The sequence below is a fragment of the Barbus barbus genome, assembly GCF_936440315.1.
Source record: "Barbus barbus genome assembly, chromosome: 4".
Lineage (NCBI taxonomy): Eukaryota > Metazoa > Chordata > Actinopteri > Cypriniformes > Cyprinidae > Barbus > Barbus barbus.
Genome location: NC_136732.1, coordinates 35,366,648 through 35,386,797, shown reverse-complemented (window position 1 = coordinate 35,386,797; position 20,150 = coordinate 35,366,648). Strand labels below are relative to the sequence as shown.

The window sequence follows — 20,150 nt, the reverse complement described above, 5'->3', positions numbered from 1 at the left end:
ATATTGATGTGAGAGGACAACAGAAGATGGACTTTTTCTCTGGAGGAATTGGAATTAAAATGCCTTAATAATGTATTTGCTTCTTACAAACACACACCCTTTCACGTCACAAGACATTAATTATTGGACTGGAGTTGTGTGGATTATTGTGATGTTTTTATCAGCTGTTTGAACTCTCATTCTGACGGCACCCATTCACTGCAGAGCATCCATTGGTGACTAATTTAAGCATTTTAATAGCAAGTTTGCGTTTGGTTTCATATGTAACCATTTTCAAGTGACATCTAATTCACTCTGAAATGCCATGAAACATTATGAAAATAAAATGGGTTATGAACACCCAAGTCACTGTAATATTTAGATGTGTTTTTAGTATGCTTACATGTATTATTAGCTTAGCAACATGTTACCTATGGGAACCAGATGAGAGTCAACTTTTCCTTGCACTTTTTTTGGATTTGGGGGCACACATTGTCTGTTAAGTAGTAGAGCAACTAATGTGTTATTATTTTGGGCAGGTTGTGAGGAGGGTGTATTCTTCAGGGTGACCACCTCCCTGTAATATGGAGAGATTCCAGTGACACTGCAGCATTGTGTGTGTTGAGGAAGCCCAGTTCAGGTTAGGCTACGGAAAACACCCTATTTGTCAGAGCCCGTTTGGTTTGAGAGGAGATGCACACACTCACTCGGAACAAAGTCACCAATTCGGCTGGAAGAGGACAACAATAAAATGTTGTTTAATGAGAGCAAATCAATGAATAGTTCAATAGAATTCTCTTCATCATAGCGGAGATGATGACAACTGACCCATTCAAAATGCTCCGCAGCGAAAGATCCAGTGCAGAGGAGTGACCATTTGTCATAACTCATTACTTCATCGTGCTATCACTGAATAGTATGATTTATTATTTGCTATATCTCATTCTCTGCCATCTCTGCTCTTTCACTTTAGAGCTCTTTCTTTTGCAGTGTGCAATTTTGCTTTGTAAAATCTATAAAACGTTTGAGAAATGATGGGGTCAGAAAGATTTGCTTATTTTTTTTTTTAAATAAATTAATACTTTTATAAATTAAAGACTTTTTATAATACTTTTATAGATTTCCACATTTGTTAGAAAAAAGCTAAACACTTCTTACATCAGAGAATCTCGAAAAAGAACATTTGAATGTAAAAAAAAAAAATATGAAGCAGCACAACTGTTTTAAATATTGATAATAATATAAAATATTTCTTGAGCAGCAAATCAGTGTATTAGAATGATTTCTGAAGGATCATGTGACAATGAAGACTGAAAATTCAGCATATACTTTAAGTATAAATTGAGCATATAAGACCCTTCGTTCAAAAACATTTTTAAAATCTTACAGACTGCAAAATTTCTAACAAATTGCTCTTCTGGATTGCTCTTACAAACTTTTTTTAAATATGCCACAGGATTAAATGCACAGTAATGTAGTTGATAAAATTGCTATTTTGGTTTTAAAACTTTTTTTTCTTTTCATTTTCCTTTTGTTTCTTGTTATCTTGTAAATGTATACATTTATTTATTTTACAAGTAAAGTTTTAACATAAGTTGCGTTGCAAGGCTTTTAAACAACTTATTTTAATAATATTCACTGTAATATTAAATGACATTGTATAACATGGAAGTTAAAAATGGTTTGGTGTCACTGGAGCTTTAGTGATGGGTCTGTAGGGAAACACTGATCTACTCTTCTGTGCAGCATGTTCACTGGACTAGATAGAGTCCTGAACTGTGTTTCTAATTGATCTGCCACACTCTAACTGTGAGTGAACACACCCACGAGTCCCAACAGCTGGCTTTGTGCTGTAATGGTTCTGAACAATAGTGTTCCTCTCCGGTCTTTATCCGGTTCATTGAGCCCTGCTGTTACTCGTGTACAGCATCCTGTCCAGGAGCAAAGATGGTTATGACAACACAGCAAGATAGAGCTCCAAACACAGTTATTACAATGATCAGTATCAGCATAATGGCAAAAGTTTTAGATTTTTATCCAAATTGACCTAGGGGACCATTATTAGTGGTACCTGCTAAGGCAAAAATCACTATTACTGTGGCACAAAATAACTCATGTTGTATTATTTGTGCAACAGACTTTAGTTTTACAATACCTCAAATCAATCCATCTGTTGATGTGAAAAACCAGAGAAGAGAACTGGAGGTGGTCTCTTGTATTTTGTTCAGTTTAAAAAAAAAAACCTAAAAAACACCGTAGCAACTGCATATCAACTCACTTAAAGGAATAGTTCACTAAAAATGGAAATTTCCTGACAATATCCTTTACTCAGGCTTGAAGCCATCCAAAATGTACAGTAGATGAGTTTGTTTCTTCATTGGAACAGATTTTGATAAATTTAGCATTACATCACCTCTGCAGTGAATGGGTGCCGTCAGAATGAGAGTCCAAACAGCTGATAAAAACATCACAATAATCCATAAGCAATCCACGCCAGTCCATCAATTAATGTCTTGTGAAGTGACAAGTTGCGTGTTTGTAAGAAACACATGCATCTTTAAGGCATTTTATCTTTAAATATCACTTCTGGCCAAAATACCAGTCGATTATTCATATAATGATTCCTCCAGTGAAAAAGTCCATCACCTGTTTAAAAATCCACCAACATATTTGTTTAGCACTGCTTTGACTTGTAGTCTTGTTCTGTGTGTATTTCTATCTTGATTCAGACAAGATCAGTTTTTCACTGGAGAAGGCAATATTATGGGACAGAGGACTCGTTTTGGTGCCGATAGCACCATGTTTAAAGTTAAAAACACATTTATGATGGATTTGTTTATTGGAAACAGACATTTTTGCTTCATAAGACATTAACTGATGGACTGGAGTCATGTGGATTACTTGTGAATTATTGTGATGTTTTTATCAGCTGTTTGGACTCTCATTCTGACGGCACCCATTCACTGCAGAGTATAAATTGATGCATTTCTAAATGTCTTCAAATCTGTTCCAATGAAGAATCTAATTAATCTACATCTGGGATGGCCTGAGGGTGAATAGATTTTAAGCAATGTTTCATTTTTGGGTAAACTATTATTTTAAAGGGGGAAGTGGTGTGTGGCCAAGTATGGTGACCCATACTCGGAATTTGTGTTCTTCATTTAACCCATCCAAGTGTACACACAGTAGTGAACATACACCCGGAGCAGTGGGCAGCCAATGCTGCGGCGCCCGGGGAGCAGTTGGGGGTTCGGTGCCTTGCTCAAGGGTCTCACCTCAGTCGTGGTATTGAGGGTGGAGAGAGTGTTGGTTATTCATTCCCTCCACCTACAATCCCTGCCGGACCTGAGACTCGAACCCACAACCTTCAGGTTACAAGTCCAACTCTCTATCCATAAAGACACGCAGAACACCTAAGGAACCATTTAAATTCCTGTTTGTGTGTGTAATTTCTGCACTAGCATCACCAGTTGGAAAACCAAAAATGATGATGTGAAATAATTGTAAAAATGATCCAAATGAGTAGACATAGTTGAGTTTGACTGAGTTCCAAAAGCCTTCCTGACAGAAATTCTGGTTTAAAGCTCACCATGTGCAGAGAGACAGAGAGATGTACACAATCATGAACAGACTTGAACAAATGGGTACATATTACAGATGAAAGAAACCGAGGAATAGTGCAGTGTCAAAATGATGAAAGGATGAGAGGGGCAGGGAGGAGGTGGAGAAGGAGAGAGGAAGTGGGAGACAAAGAAGTGGAAGGAGAACGAGGGAGTGTGGGAGTTATAGTGTGAAATGAATGGAGAATAAAAAGATGAACATTGCACAACTCTGTGAATAAAGAGAAGAATAGAACGGAAGCAGAGATATAAATGAGAAACTGGATTAGTTGTGAGAGGTAGTCCAGCCAGCCTGTTCACATTGACCTCTTGACCTGTCCTTTTAATAAGACAGATCGTATCTGCTCACGCACGCGTCAGTGATAATTCTCTGTGCCAGTGCTCATCGTGATGTGATCAGACCACAGAGCTCTTTTGTTTGAGGCCATTGGCAGCTGCCCACACATTTTTCTAGTAGACTTTGCTCATAAATGTGGTTCATTAACATCTTTTAAGTGCAAGTGTCTTCAAATACACAGTACAATAAAACAGTCTCACTGCAGCTGACAAAAGTGCTGTTTTGGTTTTTAAAGGTATTAAATTTGTACAATTTATGGGCATTATTTTTCCTGTTTCTCAACATACACGACCAGTCAAAAATTAAGATTACATGTGATTGCATTCTTTTAAAATAATTTAAAAGACCTTTCAAAAGGTTCAAAGGCTTGATGTTAGTTTAGTAGACAAATATGTAAGAATGTCATGATGTATAATATGATTTTGATCACGCACAAACCACTGTCTAAACATTTTTTAGTCCTCTATTTTTAAACCTGGACCTTAATACAAAAGATAAATTTGTTTGCTCCAATGCATTTTCATAAACTGATTAAAAATTGTGCTCTATGCTGAAGCAATAGCACTTCATGATCCTCATGTTTCTTTACTGGCATTGATGGTTCCATGAAGAACCTTTAACATCCATGGAACCTTTCCATTTCATAAATGGTTCTTTAAAGCATAAAAAGGTTCTTTAGAATATTCAAATATTCTTCATACAATGGAAAAAATGGTTATTTTTGTGAGCAATGCAAGTGAGCAATACTTTGCCCAAGAGAAATGACTTGTGAACCTGATTTTTAAAATTGGTTCGTTTTATACTACAGTGTGTGATAAAGATCGTTCTGATTTACATCTAATGCATGAAAATTTGCATTAATTTGTTATGTAACAGAGCTATTCCCGTCACCTTCATTTTAGTCTACCGAACTCTTAGTTTCATAATTTGGACATCCATTGTGCAAAGCTGAAAGGTCGTAAGATTTAAAATAGCTTTAAGAATTTTGGTATTTAGACACACCTTTTGATTCCATTACCTTGGGCAATGCTGTGAAAACATTAAAAAGAGCCCTGGCCGAAGAGAATATGTCAGCCACCATCCCATTCATTCTATGCTAATGAAACATTAACTTATTCATGTTATGTATTTATTTATTTATTTATTTTTTTCATTCTTTATGCACGGTTTGGCCTTTTTTTCCCCCAAAGATGTGAACTGCCACATTTGCGATGCAAATTTAAAAACATGTCAATTAAAAAGAGAACTTTAATATTTAAAGGTATTGCACAGAGGTGTTTAACTTTCTACAGAATTGTAGCTTCTAAAAATGTTAAATTGCATTCATAAAAATGTTAAAAATGCATGCACCTTCAGGCCAACCATGTAGATGAGTTTGTTTCTTCATTGGAGCAGATTTGAAGAAATGTAGCATTGCATCACTAGCCTACCAATGGATCCTCTGAAGTGAATGTGTGCCGTCAGAACGAGTCTGAACAGCTGATAAAAACATCACAATAATCCACAGCACTCCAGTTCATTAATTAATGTCTTGTAATGCTAAATTTCTCCAAATATTTTCCCATGAAGAAACATCTTGAATGGCCTGAGGGTGAGTATTTTCATTTTGGAGTGAACTATTCCTGACATGCACGATGTTAATTGCCATTGATGACAAAAGGCAGTGCCTTTTGAATGTACTCTAAATATGCAAACGAGATTTGCATTTTAAAATTTAGATCTACTTGGAATTTAGTGCATATTGAATAGCTGAGTTCTTATATGGAAAAAGCATCATGAACATTTTGCAATAAATGGATATTCTATGTTCCCCAGAAGAAAGCCAAAGAAACAACATGAGGGTGAGTAAATGAAAGTATATTGCATTGTACATTATATTTTCAGTGTTATTAATGGAAAACATAATAATGTTCTATTAGTTCTAATGCACATGTACATCTAAATGTCGTTTCTACCATTACAATATGTTGCAGGCATCCACACTGAAGCAACATGACTTCAGCACCTCCTCACCCAACTCCCATCCTCTCTTTCTCTTTCTCAGTGAGTTCAGCCCTGCCTTTAAGGGGAGGGTAAGATAAGAGTCCACATACAGACCCCTGAAATCCTCCTCAGAGCCACAGTCCCATAATCAACACCGCACAGACGGCTCGCGCGGGGCCGCGCACGCGCTGGACACTGATAAGAAAACTGCAAGACCAAGAGTTATATTTAGGCTAAACTTACATTAACGCCGCTTTTATTTTACAGGCAATGCCAAGACGAAGGGACCCTCGCGTGCTACACATGGACCAACTTCAACTGGAAAGACTTTTTTAATATATAACAGTTGTTATAGCTCATCAACGGTGATGTGGAGTTAATAATAGGCGAAGTGAGGACTTTATAGCCTACCATAAACTTTTTTAAATACCATAAAGTGCCGTTTGACTTTTAAGAGATTTTATGTAATCTTTATGTTACTTTTTTAAATTGCCATGCCTGAACAGGTATTTTAGATTACCGTTCTCTCAGATAATAGCCTTCTAAGAGACGTCTTTATTGGATTTAACCATGCAAATGAATGAGTAAATAAACGCCATCTGAGGAATCCGGGATTTTGGAAACAAACCTCTACGCTTTAATCCGCAAACTGCCTTTCAAAGGACTTCAGATGGGCCACTTGCTCCTCAGAAGAGAGACTCATTCTGCCGTGGAGGGCAATTTGAATGTTTGCGCACTGAGAGGAATGTCGAGCCTGCAGAGCCGCTGAGGGACTCAGACTGCTGCTTAATTAACCCGAGATTTGCTCTCGAGTCGGAGCCCAGTGCGGAGCGTCTCTCTAAATGCGCGCTGTCCCGCGGAGCCCCGCAGCGGCACAGCAGCAAGATGAGATCCCGGATCCCGCTTCTTCTCGCGGTACTTGCGGCGGCGTGTCTGCGGTTTGGCAGCGCGGAGGTAAGAGCGACTCTGAACGCGTTAATCAATCTCAAATTTCTGTCTTGGAGAGTTAGGCTAATTGCACTGTAAAAAAAAAAAGTTGAGTCAACTTAAAATTTTAAGGCAACAAGCTTCAGCAGATTTTTGAGTTCTCAACTTATTTTTTAGGAAATTTCTCAACTTTTTGTTGTATAAACTTAAAACAACAAGTTGAGAAAACTCAAAAATCTGCTGAAGCTGATTGCCTTAATTTTAAGTTGGCTCAACTCTTTTTTTTTTTACAGTGTGGTTCCTGTTGCATTCTTATAGGCTAATTCTTTTTCATTAAGAATTAATTTAATTGTCAATGCTTTATAGAATGGCTACCTTATAGATTAAGCTGTCATTTATTTTGCCTACTCACCTACATGTTTTTACAAACATTTTTTTTTCTTCTTAAACGTTGATATGGCCTCATCTGTCAAGCCCCCAAAATTGGTCCATATTCTTCTGAAGCCATAGATTTGTTTAAACAAGCCAAAATCTTCCTCTCTATAGCTCTTACATCACATTTTCAGATTTCATCTTTTTGGCGAGTCATGTTCTATAACACATAATCAATGGCATTTCGCATACTGCTCTCAAACTCATGCTCTTCATTTTCATTCTTGATAGTCCTATCACATATTCAAACTGTTTTGAGGTTTCGACCAATGGGAAAAGACGTTATCCGTGACGACAAACCTGACTTGATGTGTCAGATTTATTTTAAATCTCAACAAAAAGCAAATGAGATTTCATTTAAAATGGCAATATTTTTAGGAAATAACTTAAATTTCAATCCAAATGTCTTCAGAATACTGCACAAGGGTCTTATGGAATATTTTATGATTTTTTGTAGTTTGACAGATGTTCTGTATTGAAAAGAACTGCATAAACATTCTATAAAACATTTCCTTTTGTGTTCCATGGAAGAAACAACAGCACACTACAAGTGTGGAATGACAATTCTTCCTTTCTGTCTTTATTTTGGGTGAACAGCTCCTTTGTCAGTATAGTTCGTGAGCATATATGTGTATTTGTGTGCGGGATGGATTTTTCCACCCAGTGCTTCAAAGCTTCTTTGAATATTGTTAATGCCACATGAACTAATGCTATAATCTTGTGGTATAACCACTGGCATCTCACAACATCATAAATCACTCATGGGTAATCATATGAAGGGTGATTCTTTTGAATGAATCAGTGAACTGATGCTTAAGGGCTCTAGGAACTGATTGGTGCACTAGGATAGTTGACATTTAGCACATAAAATCAATGCATTTGCCCTTCATTTGACCACCACAGTTGTGTTGCATGAGGCACTTAATCAAAATATGACATTTCTGTGACCCCCATCCCCCCAAAGTCATCTAGAAGTCATCGAGGGAGGCATATCATAAGAGATTTCATTCTGAAGACATTTCCAAAACATGCACCTTCACCAGTGCATGGAAGGATGTGTTTAAATTGTAATGTTTAAAATGTAATTCCTTGTTCGAAGGGAAATGCGAGATCAAAACTCATTTAAAAGCTGTGATTATGATCCCTCTCAGCTTTAAGGTGTGCTTTTTGGAAGTTCCCCATGTAAGAGCATAATTCTTCATCTCTTTATGATGTGAGATTTTGGATGGAAAAATCCCGCTAGGTAAAATATAGACATAATTCACTTGATTAAATGTTCTCATTTACAAATAAAAATTAAAACTCTACAAGCATGCAATATTATTTCTTATAGCTACACAAGCTGATGGTTGTGCATATTTGCATGTGTTAGTAGATGATATGGGCATGTGTGTGAGAGAGCATTGTCAGCAGATGTGTAATTATGTATCATTACTCCCCAACATGGGCTGTGCATTCCGCCACTCCTCCACAATCCCAGAATGCTCTGGGCCAGTCCTTCACTCTCTGATGATATTAGGAGCAGGGTTCAGGGGTTGTGTTTTTCGGCACTGGTGATCAACCGAGACATACACCGCCCATTGGTTTATTTGGATGAGGCAACCTGCAACTGTCAGTAGCTTAATTTGCACGTTTTTGTGATATTCTTATTTTTTGCATATACATTTAATAGAGAATTAGTTGAGAAAAATTTAATCTGTAATACCTCAGATGTTTCTCATAGCCATTCTATTCTATTCTATTCTATTCTATTCTATTCTATTCTATTCTATTCTATGTGTGTGGTTTTTGTGTATGCCTTCTGGTGTCTGTATGTGTATTGTGTTTTTTTGTATAAGTGTGATGCTATATATTTACATTGGGTAGTCATAAAGCCATTTAGTGTGTGTATGCGATGTATTATAAATGTTTATGAATCATATACATGTGAATTAGAGTGTGTTTGTGTCTATGTTCAAGCATACAATACGATTTAAAAGTTTTAGAACAAATTAATCAAAATTCACAATAAAGACTTTTACATAGTTACAAACATTTTGTTTCAAATGAATGCTGTGCAAGAAGTTTCTTTTCCACAAACAATATTTGCCAGAAATATTAAGCAGTTTTCAACATAAGAAATGTTTCTTGAGCAGCAAATCTAGATATATTAGAATGATTTCTGAAGGATAATGTGACACTGAAGACTGGAGTAACGATGCTAAAAATTCAGCTTTGCCTCACAGAAAGAAATTACATTTTAAAACATATTAAATAGAAAACAGTTATTTTAAATTTTATTATTATTTTACAATATTACTGTTGTTTCTATATATTTTGATCAAATAAATGCAGCCTAAAATAGGCTTCTCTTCCAAACAAAAAAACATACAAAATCTTATCGACCCCAAAATTACGTTTTATGTTTTCATGCTATCCATCTGTGTTCAGTATCAGGAAATCACCAGGATAACATTTCATCAACGTTCAAACAACGTTTATCTGCTTACAAACATCCTGGTGCACTATAGATCTGAATTGAAACCTTTCTGTGGAATTGGCAGTTCTTCCATTCATGCGCAACCAGATGATAGAGAGCTTGAGAATGTGGCAGATAAAAATTAGATGGAAAACCGATGATTCATGAGATTTATGCATTTGGACAAAACAAGACCACTTCTGAAAATCTCCCACGAGTGTAGGATATACCAGTGATTCACCATGAATTATTATTTCTGTTCGATTATAAGTGTGTACCGCAAGAGGTGTGGCAAATTTAGGATGTTTCTTAAGTTTTGGCACACTTGAATTCCTGCATTTGTTCGGCCCATGCAAAAATCTGAATCCCCAGCCAGTAATGTGACTGATTTGCCTTATCACGCCGATTACCGAAATACTCCATCCTTCCGGCAGCCTCCCTCATCCATCTCCCTCTTTCTCCTCCTCAAACTCACATTTCTCCATCTCTCCATCCCCCACTTCCTCTCTGCACTCTTTCCTGTGTCCTGCATAAATGCTGCCAGATGAGACGGAGGAGATGAGGGTCAGTGGCCCCTGTCTGGACATGCTGTATGAACAGGGCTATTGGGTCCCCAAGACCTGCATTGACACCCTGAGACAAACCAGCATCCATAGCACTCTCTCTCACTGTCACACACTTAAACACACAACAACACATTCATGTTAATTTATGTATGCGCTCTTTGGAATTCTTGATTCTGATTGGTCATTCAGAAAGCTGTGCTCAAATGTGTTAAACTGTACAATTGACCATTTTTGCATTCAATTTAAATGCATAAAAATCTTTAATATTTTATTGAAAATTAATAATTTATTTTAAAATGCATTTGTTGTATAGTTTTTTTTTATATTTATATGTTTTAATTAATTATGCATTCAATATGGCATGTTAATTATTTTATGTATCAATGAGGATAACACAAATTATTAGGTCATTATTAGTTCATCATATAAACAATAATGCTTTGTGTGGGTTTATCTACCTGGGTTTATTTTTCACAGTCCTGACCAACTGATGGTACATTATTTATTTTTTTACATACATTACTGTTCAAAAGTTTGCCGTTATTAAAGTAAGTTCAAGTTCAAGCTTCAAGTTCAAGTTTATTTTTTATTTGTATTATTACAGGTATTATTTGTTATTTTTATGTTGGCATTATCTTTTCTCAGGTGTTCGGTCATCTCAGATCATTTAAGGGTTGGATCCAGACTGAAGCTTCTGTAGTAAAAAAAAAAAACTATCATGTTCATCAAGGCTGCTTTTATTTGATCAAAACAGTAATATTTTAAAATATTATTGCAATTTAAAATAACTGTTTTGTATTTAAATATATTTTAAAATGTAATTTATTCCTGTGATACAAAGCTGAATTTTCAGCATCATTACTCCAGTCTTCAGTGTCACATGATCCTTCAGAAACCATTCTAATATGATTATTTGCTGCTCAAGTAATGTAACATTTCTTATTATTATCAATGTTGAAATCAGTTTTGCTGCTTCATATTGTTGTAGAAACCGTGATACCCTTTTTTCAGGATTCTTTGTTGAACAGAATATGCATTTCATTGTACTGAATGTTTCTAATAAATTTAGTTTCCTCTCTCTAGGCTGATCCTCTCCCGGCCGCTGTGGTTGAGTTGGTGAAGGGTGGATCTGTGTCTTCTATTCAGGACCTGCAGTTTTTGCTGTTCTCTGAATCTATAGGTAAATCAGCTCTCAGTTTGAAAATGCTTCTGACATTCCTGGAGGCAAATATTACTCTTTAATAAATATGTTTATTAAGACTCTGGGCTACAGCAGTTCAGTACCATATTTAATATGGATTGCCTCTTTAATACTTTTTAAAAAGCAACTTTTTGACCTTGATCTATGTGTGCTGTCCTCATTTATATTTAAAGCATGTACAGTAGCAGAAACTCTTATCTAGAGTAACTAAGTGCTTTAGCTTTTGTAAAAGCCCTTGCAAATCATTGTAAGGCTATATGAAAACCTTAACCAATTCGTGCCTAGAAACAAGAAATAAGTTGCTATTTCCTACAAGCGTCTGCATCGCATGCATTTTCACCACTATTTTACTAACTGATGATTCAAAGTTGCTGTCGTGTTTTTTTTTTCTCCAGAGGTTGAGCCGGACGATCACCATGACAATGACACCAGCAACCGTCTACCACGCAGTCTTCTGGGTTAGTCTGACTTCTTTTTGCTGTATTATTTGATTCTCTTTTATTTCACCATTATTATATGCATTTTCAGTGTTAAAATCCCTTTCTGTCTTTGCCAGAACTATAAATAAATAGGCTCATTCCCCACAAAATGTAAACACTGTGTCTCTGTGAGTTTATCAAAAGGGGTCACTTGATGGACTAATGTCACATTTCAGCTTTGACATTAGTTATTTTCTCATATTTTAAAACATATTCTAAGCTATTTATTTTTAAAACTGCTTAATTCTGTTGTTGAATTGTTATATTATATAAAAATAAAAGTATATATAAAAGTAGGAATGCTATTCAGAGAAAGCAATTAAGTTGAATTAAAAGAAATTAAGAAGCTGAACCCAGAATATAGTTGGTGGCATTTATTCTATACTGTCAATTTACATTTTTTCCTAGATACTTGATTTTTGGTGCATTTATTTATTGATTGATTGATATTTGATATTATTTTAATAATTCAATCACATAAAAATAAAAAAAAGGAAAACAATATATTTGTTTATTTATTTTCAAAATACTTATATTTATATGTATTTTTCATAATTTTGTTTTGTTTTACAAAAGTTGTTATTACATTTGTCATAAAAGGCATTACTACATTATTACAATAATGATAATCAGCTAGCCAGTTTTATTTAATTATTAGTTGTATGGGAAGCTAAATTCAAATTAAAACCTTGTCAACTGCCCACAACACCTTAATACAACGGAGAAGCATTTTGCAAGAGCAAGCACCTGTACAAATCGAGTTAGTCGAATGTTTTTCTTGTAGTTCATGTGCCTCTGCGTGTATTTCTGCATCTTTGTCTGCAGACGCTCAGCCGGCTCAGCAAGCCATCTGTAAGGTCAGGACCGAGGTCATAGAGGTCACACGCTCCATGTTGGACCGTAGCAATGCAAATTTCCTGTTGTGGCCTCCGTGTGTGGAGGTGCAGAGGTGCTCGGGCTGCTGTAACACCAAGAGCCTCCAGTGTGTGCCTGTACTTACACACACACGATACTTACAGGTACACACACACACAAACACGCTTGTCAAGTGTGTACTTACAGTATATTCAAACGGGCCATTTCCACTTTCCTCAGGTGATGAAGATACAGTACGTGAACAAGCGGCCGCTTTACAATAAGGCTGTTGTCTCCGTTCTCGACCACGTGGAGTGCCGCTGTCAGCCGGCTCCTCGGCCCGCTCAGCGCCGGAAATCATCCGGCCACAAACAAGAAGGACGGGAACGCTCTGGGAAACCTCGACCCAAAGATGAGCTCCATCGCAGGGATGAACTCAAACACAACCAGAGGATAAGTCTGGAGGACCTGCTTAGCCACAGCTGGCTGCCCAAAGAGAGGTTCTCTGAGCCAGGATTTGGCCGGGACGGCTGGGGTCTGAACGAGACGCAGTACGGAGGGGGCAAAGGTCATCGCCGTCACCCTGAGGATGGAAGGAGACACGGCAAAAAGAATGACACAGCAACGACGGCTCCACTGCCAAATCACACCGAGCAGGAAAAAACAGATTTGTCATTGCGCAACATTACGCAATTCGAATCGCAGAGTAATGCTAACCAAAGTATAACCAATCCGACATCTGATTTTATCATGACTACATTGGAATTGACCAATCAGACTTTTATGCACCAGTCAAATCTAACGCAAGAAAATGAAAAATTGCAAAAAACCAATCAGACAGACCAACTCACCTCTAACGCCACAGGAACAGCCAATCAGAATCGGGGATATGTGTTTCTGTCTGTAGATGAGAGCGGTCAGAAGGCGAGAGGTGAGACTATGGACGTAGAGGCGAAGGAGGAGGAGCGAGATCAGAGACAAATGGACAAAAAGGCCAAGGAGGAGGAAATGGAAGAGCTGCTGCTAATGCACAAAATCCTTGATGAAGAAAAACACAAACATCACCTCAAAGTACAACACAAAAATATACAGCCGGATGAGAAACTACAGCAGCTTCATCACAAACAACAACACACTTATACAACCACACAACGGACAGGTAAAATAACAAAACACTTAAACAAGGTTTTTCTATTCATTCACTTATCATCAATGTCTGTTAGAATTTATAGTCAGCTGGACAATACAACATTGTTAAAATAAAAGTCGACTTATGTTTTTGAGTTAAAGACAACTAAAAATGCTGGTGAGGTAAGTTTGATTGGCAGTTTATTATGATCTTCAGAGCAGAATTTAATCTTAAATGTCAGCGGCCTTCTAAATGAACATCTCAGCTCTTTGATATGGTGGACTTTTCTTCTTATCTTCTTATCTAAAGCAATGCAAGTTTTAAAGGAACACTCCACTTTTTTTGGAAATAGGCTCATTTTCCAACTCCCCAAGAGTTAAACAGTTGAGTTTTACCATTTTTGAATCCATTCAGCCGATCTCCGGTTCTGGCTGTAGGACTTTTAGTTTAGCTTAGCATAAGTCATTGAATCGGATTAGACCATTAGCATCTCGTTCAAAAATGACCAAAGAGTTTAGATATTTTTCCTTTTTAAAACTTGACTCTTTTGTAGTGTAAATGAAAAGTTGTGATTTTCTAGGCCAATATGGCTAGGAACTATACTCTCATTCCGGCGCAATAATCAAGGAACTTTGCTGCCGTACCATGGGTGCAGCAGCTGCAAGGATATTACGGAGCGTCTGAAAGTAGTCCCCAGCTACACTATATCATAACTAGTTACTGAAAATTACCGAAAATTATTGAAACTATTTGGTCATTTTTGAGCGAGATGCTAATGGTCTAATCCGATTCAATGATCTATGCTAAACTAAGTTAAAAGTGCCACAGCCAGACCTGGATATTGGCTGAATGGATTCGAAAATGGTAAAACTCAACTGTTTAACTATTGGGGAGTTGGAAAATAAGCCAATTTCCAAAAAGAGTGGAGTGTTCCTTTCAAACATGCATTGCTTTAGATAAGAAGATAAAAACATGTTCATCAAGATGAACTTTGATGTTGGCTTGAGGAAGCCTACAGTATAGATTCAAGTTTGAAGGTTTTAAGACTAAATTAGTTGGTGGTTGATAGGGTGTAGCTATGTGGGTGCTAGGTTGTTCTGTGTGGTTTCTAGGGTTTTGCTATGCAGTATTGTTAGTTGTTTCCATGCATTTGCTAGGATGTTCTGGGTGGGTGTTAAGATGTTGCAAGATGGTTCTGGATCTTTGTTAGTACGTTACAGACATACAAACAGAAAGACAAAAAGAGAAACAGACAGACAGACAAACAGACTGACAGGAAGACAGACTGACTGACAAACAGGCAAACAAACAAACAAACAGACAAACCGACAGACAGACAGACAGACAAACAAACAGACAGACAAACAAACAAACAGACAGACAGACAGACAGACAGACAAACAAACAAACAAACAGACAGACATACAGACAAACAAACAGACAAACAAACAGACAGACAGACAGACAGACAGACAAACAGGCAGACAGACAGAAAGACAGACAGGCAGATAGACAGACAGACAGACAGACAGACAGACAGACAAACAGACAAACCGACAGACAGACAGACAGACAGGCAGATAGTCAGACATACAGACAGACAAACAGACAAACCGACAGACAGACAGACAGACAGACAGACAGACAGACAGAAAGACAGACAGACAGACAGACAGACAGACAAACAGACAGAAAGACAGACAGACAGGCAGATAGACAGACAGACAGACAGACAGACAGACAAACAGACAAACAGACAGACAGACAGAAAGACAGACAGACAGACAGACAGACAGACAAACAGACAAACAGACAGACAGACAGAAAGACAGACAGGCAGATAGACAGACAGACAGACAGACAAACAGACAAACCGACAGACAGACAGACAGACAGACAGACAGACAGACAGGCAGATAGACAGACAGACAGATAGACAGACAGACAGACAAACAGGCAGACAGACAGACAGACAGACAGACAGACAGGCAGATAGACAGACAGATAGACAGGCAGATAAACACACAAGACAGACAGACAGACAGACAAACAGGCAGACAGATAGACAGACAGATAGACAGACAGATAAACACACAAGACAGACAGACAGACAAACAGACAGACAGGCAGGTAGATAGACAGACAGATAGACAGGCAGATAAACACACAAGACAGACAGACAGACAATCAGACAGACAGGCAGGCAGATAGACAGACAGATAGACAGGCAGATAAACACACAGACAGAAAGGCAGACAAACAGACAGACAGACAGACAAACAGACAGACAGGCAAATAAACAGACAGACAGACAGACAGATAGATCTGTCATAATTACCCACTTGATGTAAGTGATGTTTAAGAACAAGCACACTGGGGCATATTTGGACCATGTTCAGCTTGATTTTGTGAACCAATATCTATGAATAACTCAGCTGACTTTGAATAAATACTACCAGACAAATACACATCGGGAAGAGGAAGTAACACTAATATATGCCTACATTAACTTGTGCAGTGCCATATTAAGAGCATTATATCAATTTCATTATTTGCAGAATAATAAGACTAATGTGACTGTATTCAACACAGTACAACAGTACCGCACAACACTGCAAGATCAGAATAGCAGGATTAAAAGTTGCATTTGTTGTTGTTGTTGCAAACAGGAACTACATCTCCTCCTGTGCAACATCTCCCTCCACACAAACCCCCCAGACCACCTCCTCACCCCCCGAAAAGGAGGAGAAAACAGCGCAATCGCATCAGCAAATCTGCCATGAGAGCCCTTCTCATGTAAATCAAACATACACAGGTAAACTATTCAGATATTAAAATGAAATACCACATTTAAAGGAACATTTCAACCAAAAATGTAAATTTGCTGAAAATGTACTTACCCTCAGGTCATCCAAGATGCAGATGAGTTTTTAAGTTTTTTTTGTTTTTTGTTTTAAATTTAGCATCACATCCCTCCCTCACCAATGAATCCTCTGCAGTGAATGAGTGCCATCAGAATGACAAACAGCTGATAAAAATCTCACAATAATCCACAAATAATCCACACCATTTCAGTCCATCAATTAAGGTTTTGTGAACCAAAAAGTTGTTGTTTTTGAATTAAACAAATTGATCATAAGACATTTTAATTTCAAACCATTGCATCCAGCTAAAATAAAAGTCTTTCATCAATAATATTGCTTTCTCAAGTGAAAAGTAATCTCGTCTGAATCAAGAGAGAAATATGCACAGATCAACCACCGTTTCCAAATGAAAACATTAATATGTCGGTGGATTTTGATGTGAGAGAGCAACAGAGGATGCACTTTTTCACTGGAGGACATGGGAGTTTAATGTTAAAATGCATTGATGATGTATTTGTTTCTTTCAAACACACAGCTTTTCTCCTCAAAATATATTAACTAATGGACTAAAGTCATGTGGATTACTTGTGTATTATTGTGATGTTTTTATCAGCTGTTTAGACTGTAATTCTGCTGGCACCCATTCACTGCAGAGGATTCATTGCTGAGCAAGTGATACAATGCTAAATTTCTCCAAATCTGTTCTGATGAAGAAACAAACTTACCTACATTTTGGATGGCGAATAGATTTTAAGCAAATTTTCATTTTGGGTGAACTATTCTTTCAATATAGTAGAAATAGTCATAATGGTAACAACATGGAATGTGCTGACTATGACTCTTTCTTTCATTCTCTCGCAGATAGATAATCAGATGGATGCAATCTCTCCCATATGAGTTCTTATTTATGTAACCAGTGTGTCCCGGGACTTTAAGAGATACGGCACTAATCACTTTTCAAAAAACACCTGCAGCCAGGCCATTCTCACCTCTCACAAACCTCCTAATCTCTTTCTCTGCCCAAAGCCACGAGGACAAAGACAATTCTGACACAGAAGATGTTTGCATGGAGGATGGTTTCAGGTTCTCTTGCACCTATTGGCTCTTTGAAAGGACATTCAACTTTCTAGGTTCAGAAGTTGGACTTGGGAATCATGTAAATCCAGAAGTTCAGAACATCAGAAGCATGAAACACCTTTTGAACCTTTGACAGAGGAAGTGTATGTCAGTATGCAGCATATAGTCTGTTCAGCACAGAACTGGCAAAATGTGGAAGAGAGTGGCTTGAAAAGACCTTGAAAAGATTTCCTATGATCACTCACCTTAAGAGACAAACCGGTAGTTGCGCCTATGCTACATCTTACCCATCATTTTGAATCAACCAAAAAAGCTGTTGCCGTTTTCAGTTTTCAGTCTGTTGTAAAATTCAGCCTTGGATTTCATGAAATAATTGATAAAAGAACCATTGTTGTTTTTTTCCCTGATCCAGTATTATCAAAAAGAAACCTTTGGAAAAGCACACTATCTCCAGCGATGCAATCAAAATATTGTATAACATATTTCAAACTATATGTTTTTACCTAAAACAGACAAACACAAAGAAGGCTTGAACAACTTTGTAGTTTAATATATTACCAGTCAAAATCACAAAGTACCATTACTATAAGTTGTTTTCAGTATCATTTGTTATTATTTAAGTGATTCTTAACACTGGAAATTCACAGAGGATAAAGCAAGGGAATGCATTTCTGTCTCAATTAATTCCTCATACCTCGAAGAGTGTAAAGGTGCTACATTATAACACAAAGCAGTAAGAGTTTATTCATTAATATTATTTATTCTTTTGTAAATATGTTCTGTTCACAGCAGGGCCGGTGTTTCATCATAGTCCTACAAAGCGCTCACCAGAAGACCAAAATGTGGATTATTTGTAGTATGTTCATGTACAGATGGTCTGTTTTGAATCCATACTAAACGTTGCAGATTGTGCAGAATTTGCACTCTTTTTTTATACGCAGAATAAAATTTAAACACTAACAATTAAGGTGTAATTCATGGTCTCATTTTTATTTATTTATTAATTTTGTGCAATTTTAATTAGATTTAATATTCTTAGCTTTTAACAGTTTTTTCATAGTTCACCCCAAAATTTAAATTTGCTGAACCTTCTGGGCCATCCAAGATGTAGATGAGTTTGTTTCTTCATCAGAACAGATTTATTTATTTTTTTTGCTTGTAAACAGTGCACTTTTTTTTACAAACACACAGGTTTTCATTTCACAAGGTGTTAATTGATTGACAGGAGTCATGTGGATTATTGGATTATTGTGATGTTTTTATCAGATGTTTGGACTCTCATCCTGACGGCACCCATTCACTGCAGAGGATCCACTGGTGAGCGAGTGATGTACATTTCTTCAAATCTGTTCTGATGAAGAAACAATCTCATCTACATCTTGGATGACCTGAGGGAGAACAAGTTTAGTTTTTAGGTGAACTATTCCTTAAATTCAAACCTATTCAGATGCTCACATGGACTTCATCTGTTGTGCTTCCACAGTCTTTCTCCAAGTCATTTGGCAGACACTTTTATTCAAAGTGACATACAGTGTGTTTCCTGGGAATCAAACCCTTGAACTTGGGTTGCTAGCACCATGCATACCAGATGAGCTACATAAACACTTGTTCCCTTCCAGGAACTTCGAGCTGCGTCTAAACGCATATGGGAACGCCATCAGCGTAACCGACGCTCTGAATATCGTCTACAACAAGTCCAATAGAAGGGCAAGGCGTCACGGGCGGGGTGACGTCACGGCCAGGAAGTATATAAGCACGTGAGGCAGAGCCCGCGTCAGATTTTTGTCATTCAGCAAGCGCTCTGTGTATTGTCAGTCCATATCTGTTTTGTGAGTCTTATTTACTGTTGTTTGTCTGAGAAAGAGTCTAGACATGCCAAAGCCAAGACTAAAACAGGGGGCGATTTCGGATCGCGCTTCAGATTGTGTGCTAGTCCTTGCCCTCGCTTTATTACTGGGGAGGACACACATAGTCTGTGCGTGGTCTGCCTGGGTGCGCTGTGAGCGGCTCTCGCTGCGCACACTTCGCACCCGGAGGGCTCTCTTCGAGGAGAGAGCTTTTGTGAGCACCCCGCGCGGTGCTGGTCCCGCTCGTGCCGAGGCAGAGCGGCGGCTGCACTCGTGGGGCTTGCAAATGGATCATCAGATCCAGCGCCCGCTCTCTTGTGTTCGGAAGCCGCGTTCTTCCCCCAGAGAGAGGGCTCAACGCCCCGCTTGTCTTCCAAGCTTTGTAAGCTGCAGTGT

The 20,150-nt window shown here is 37.7% G+C and overlaps 1 protein-coding gene across 1 annotated transcript; it reads left to right on the top strand.

Moving 5' to 3' along the window:
* The first annotated feature begins 6,025 nt into the window (after nt 1-6,025).
* LOC306865326 (uncharacterized protein) lies at nt 6,026-18,879 on the top strand. The gene is made up of 7 exons (XM_079409872.1): nt 6,026-6,873; nt 11,386-11,482; nt 11,899-11,961; nt 12,808-13,001; nt 13,078-13,996; nt 16,636-16,781; nt 17,692-18,879. The coding sequence occupies exons 1-6, from the start codon at nt 6,805-6,807 to the stop codon at nt 16,764-16,766; spliced, it is 1,473 nt and encodes a 490-aa protein (XP_079265998.1). The 5' UTR covers nt 6,026-6,804; the 3' UTR covers nt 16,767-16,781; nt 17,692-18,879.
* The last annotated feature ends 1,271 nt before the right edge of the window (nt 18,880-20,150 follow it).

Bases quoted from the DNA above. Each gene is read 5' to 3' on its own strand.
- LOC306865326 (XM_079409872.1), top strand. From the start codon at position 6,805: ATGAGATCCCGGATCCCGCTTCTTCTCGCGGTACTTGCGGCGGCGTGT. The intron at 6,874-11,385 runs GTAAGAGCGACT...TCCTCTCTCTAG, and splicing joins TGCGGTTTGGCAGCGCGGAG to GCTGATCCTCTCCCGGCCGC. The intron at 11,483-11,898 runs GTAAATCAGCTC...TTTTTTCTCCAG, and splicing joins GCTGTTCTCTGAATCTATAG to AGGTTGAGCCGGACGATCAC.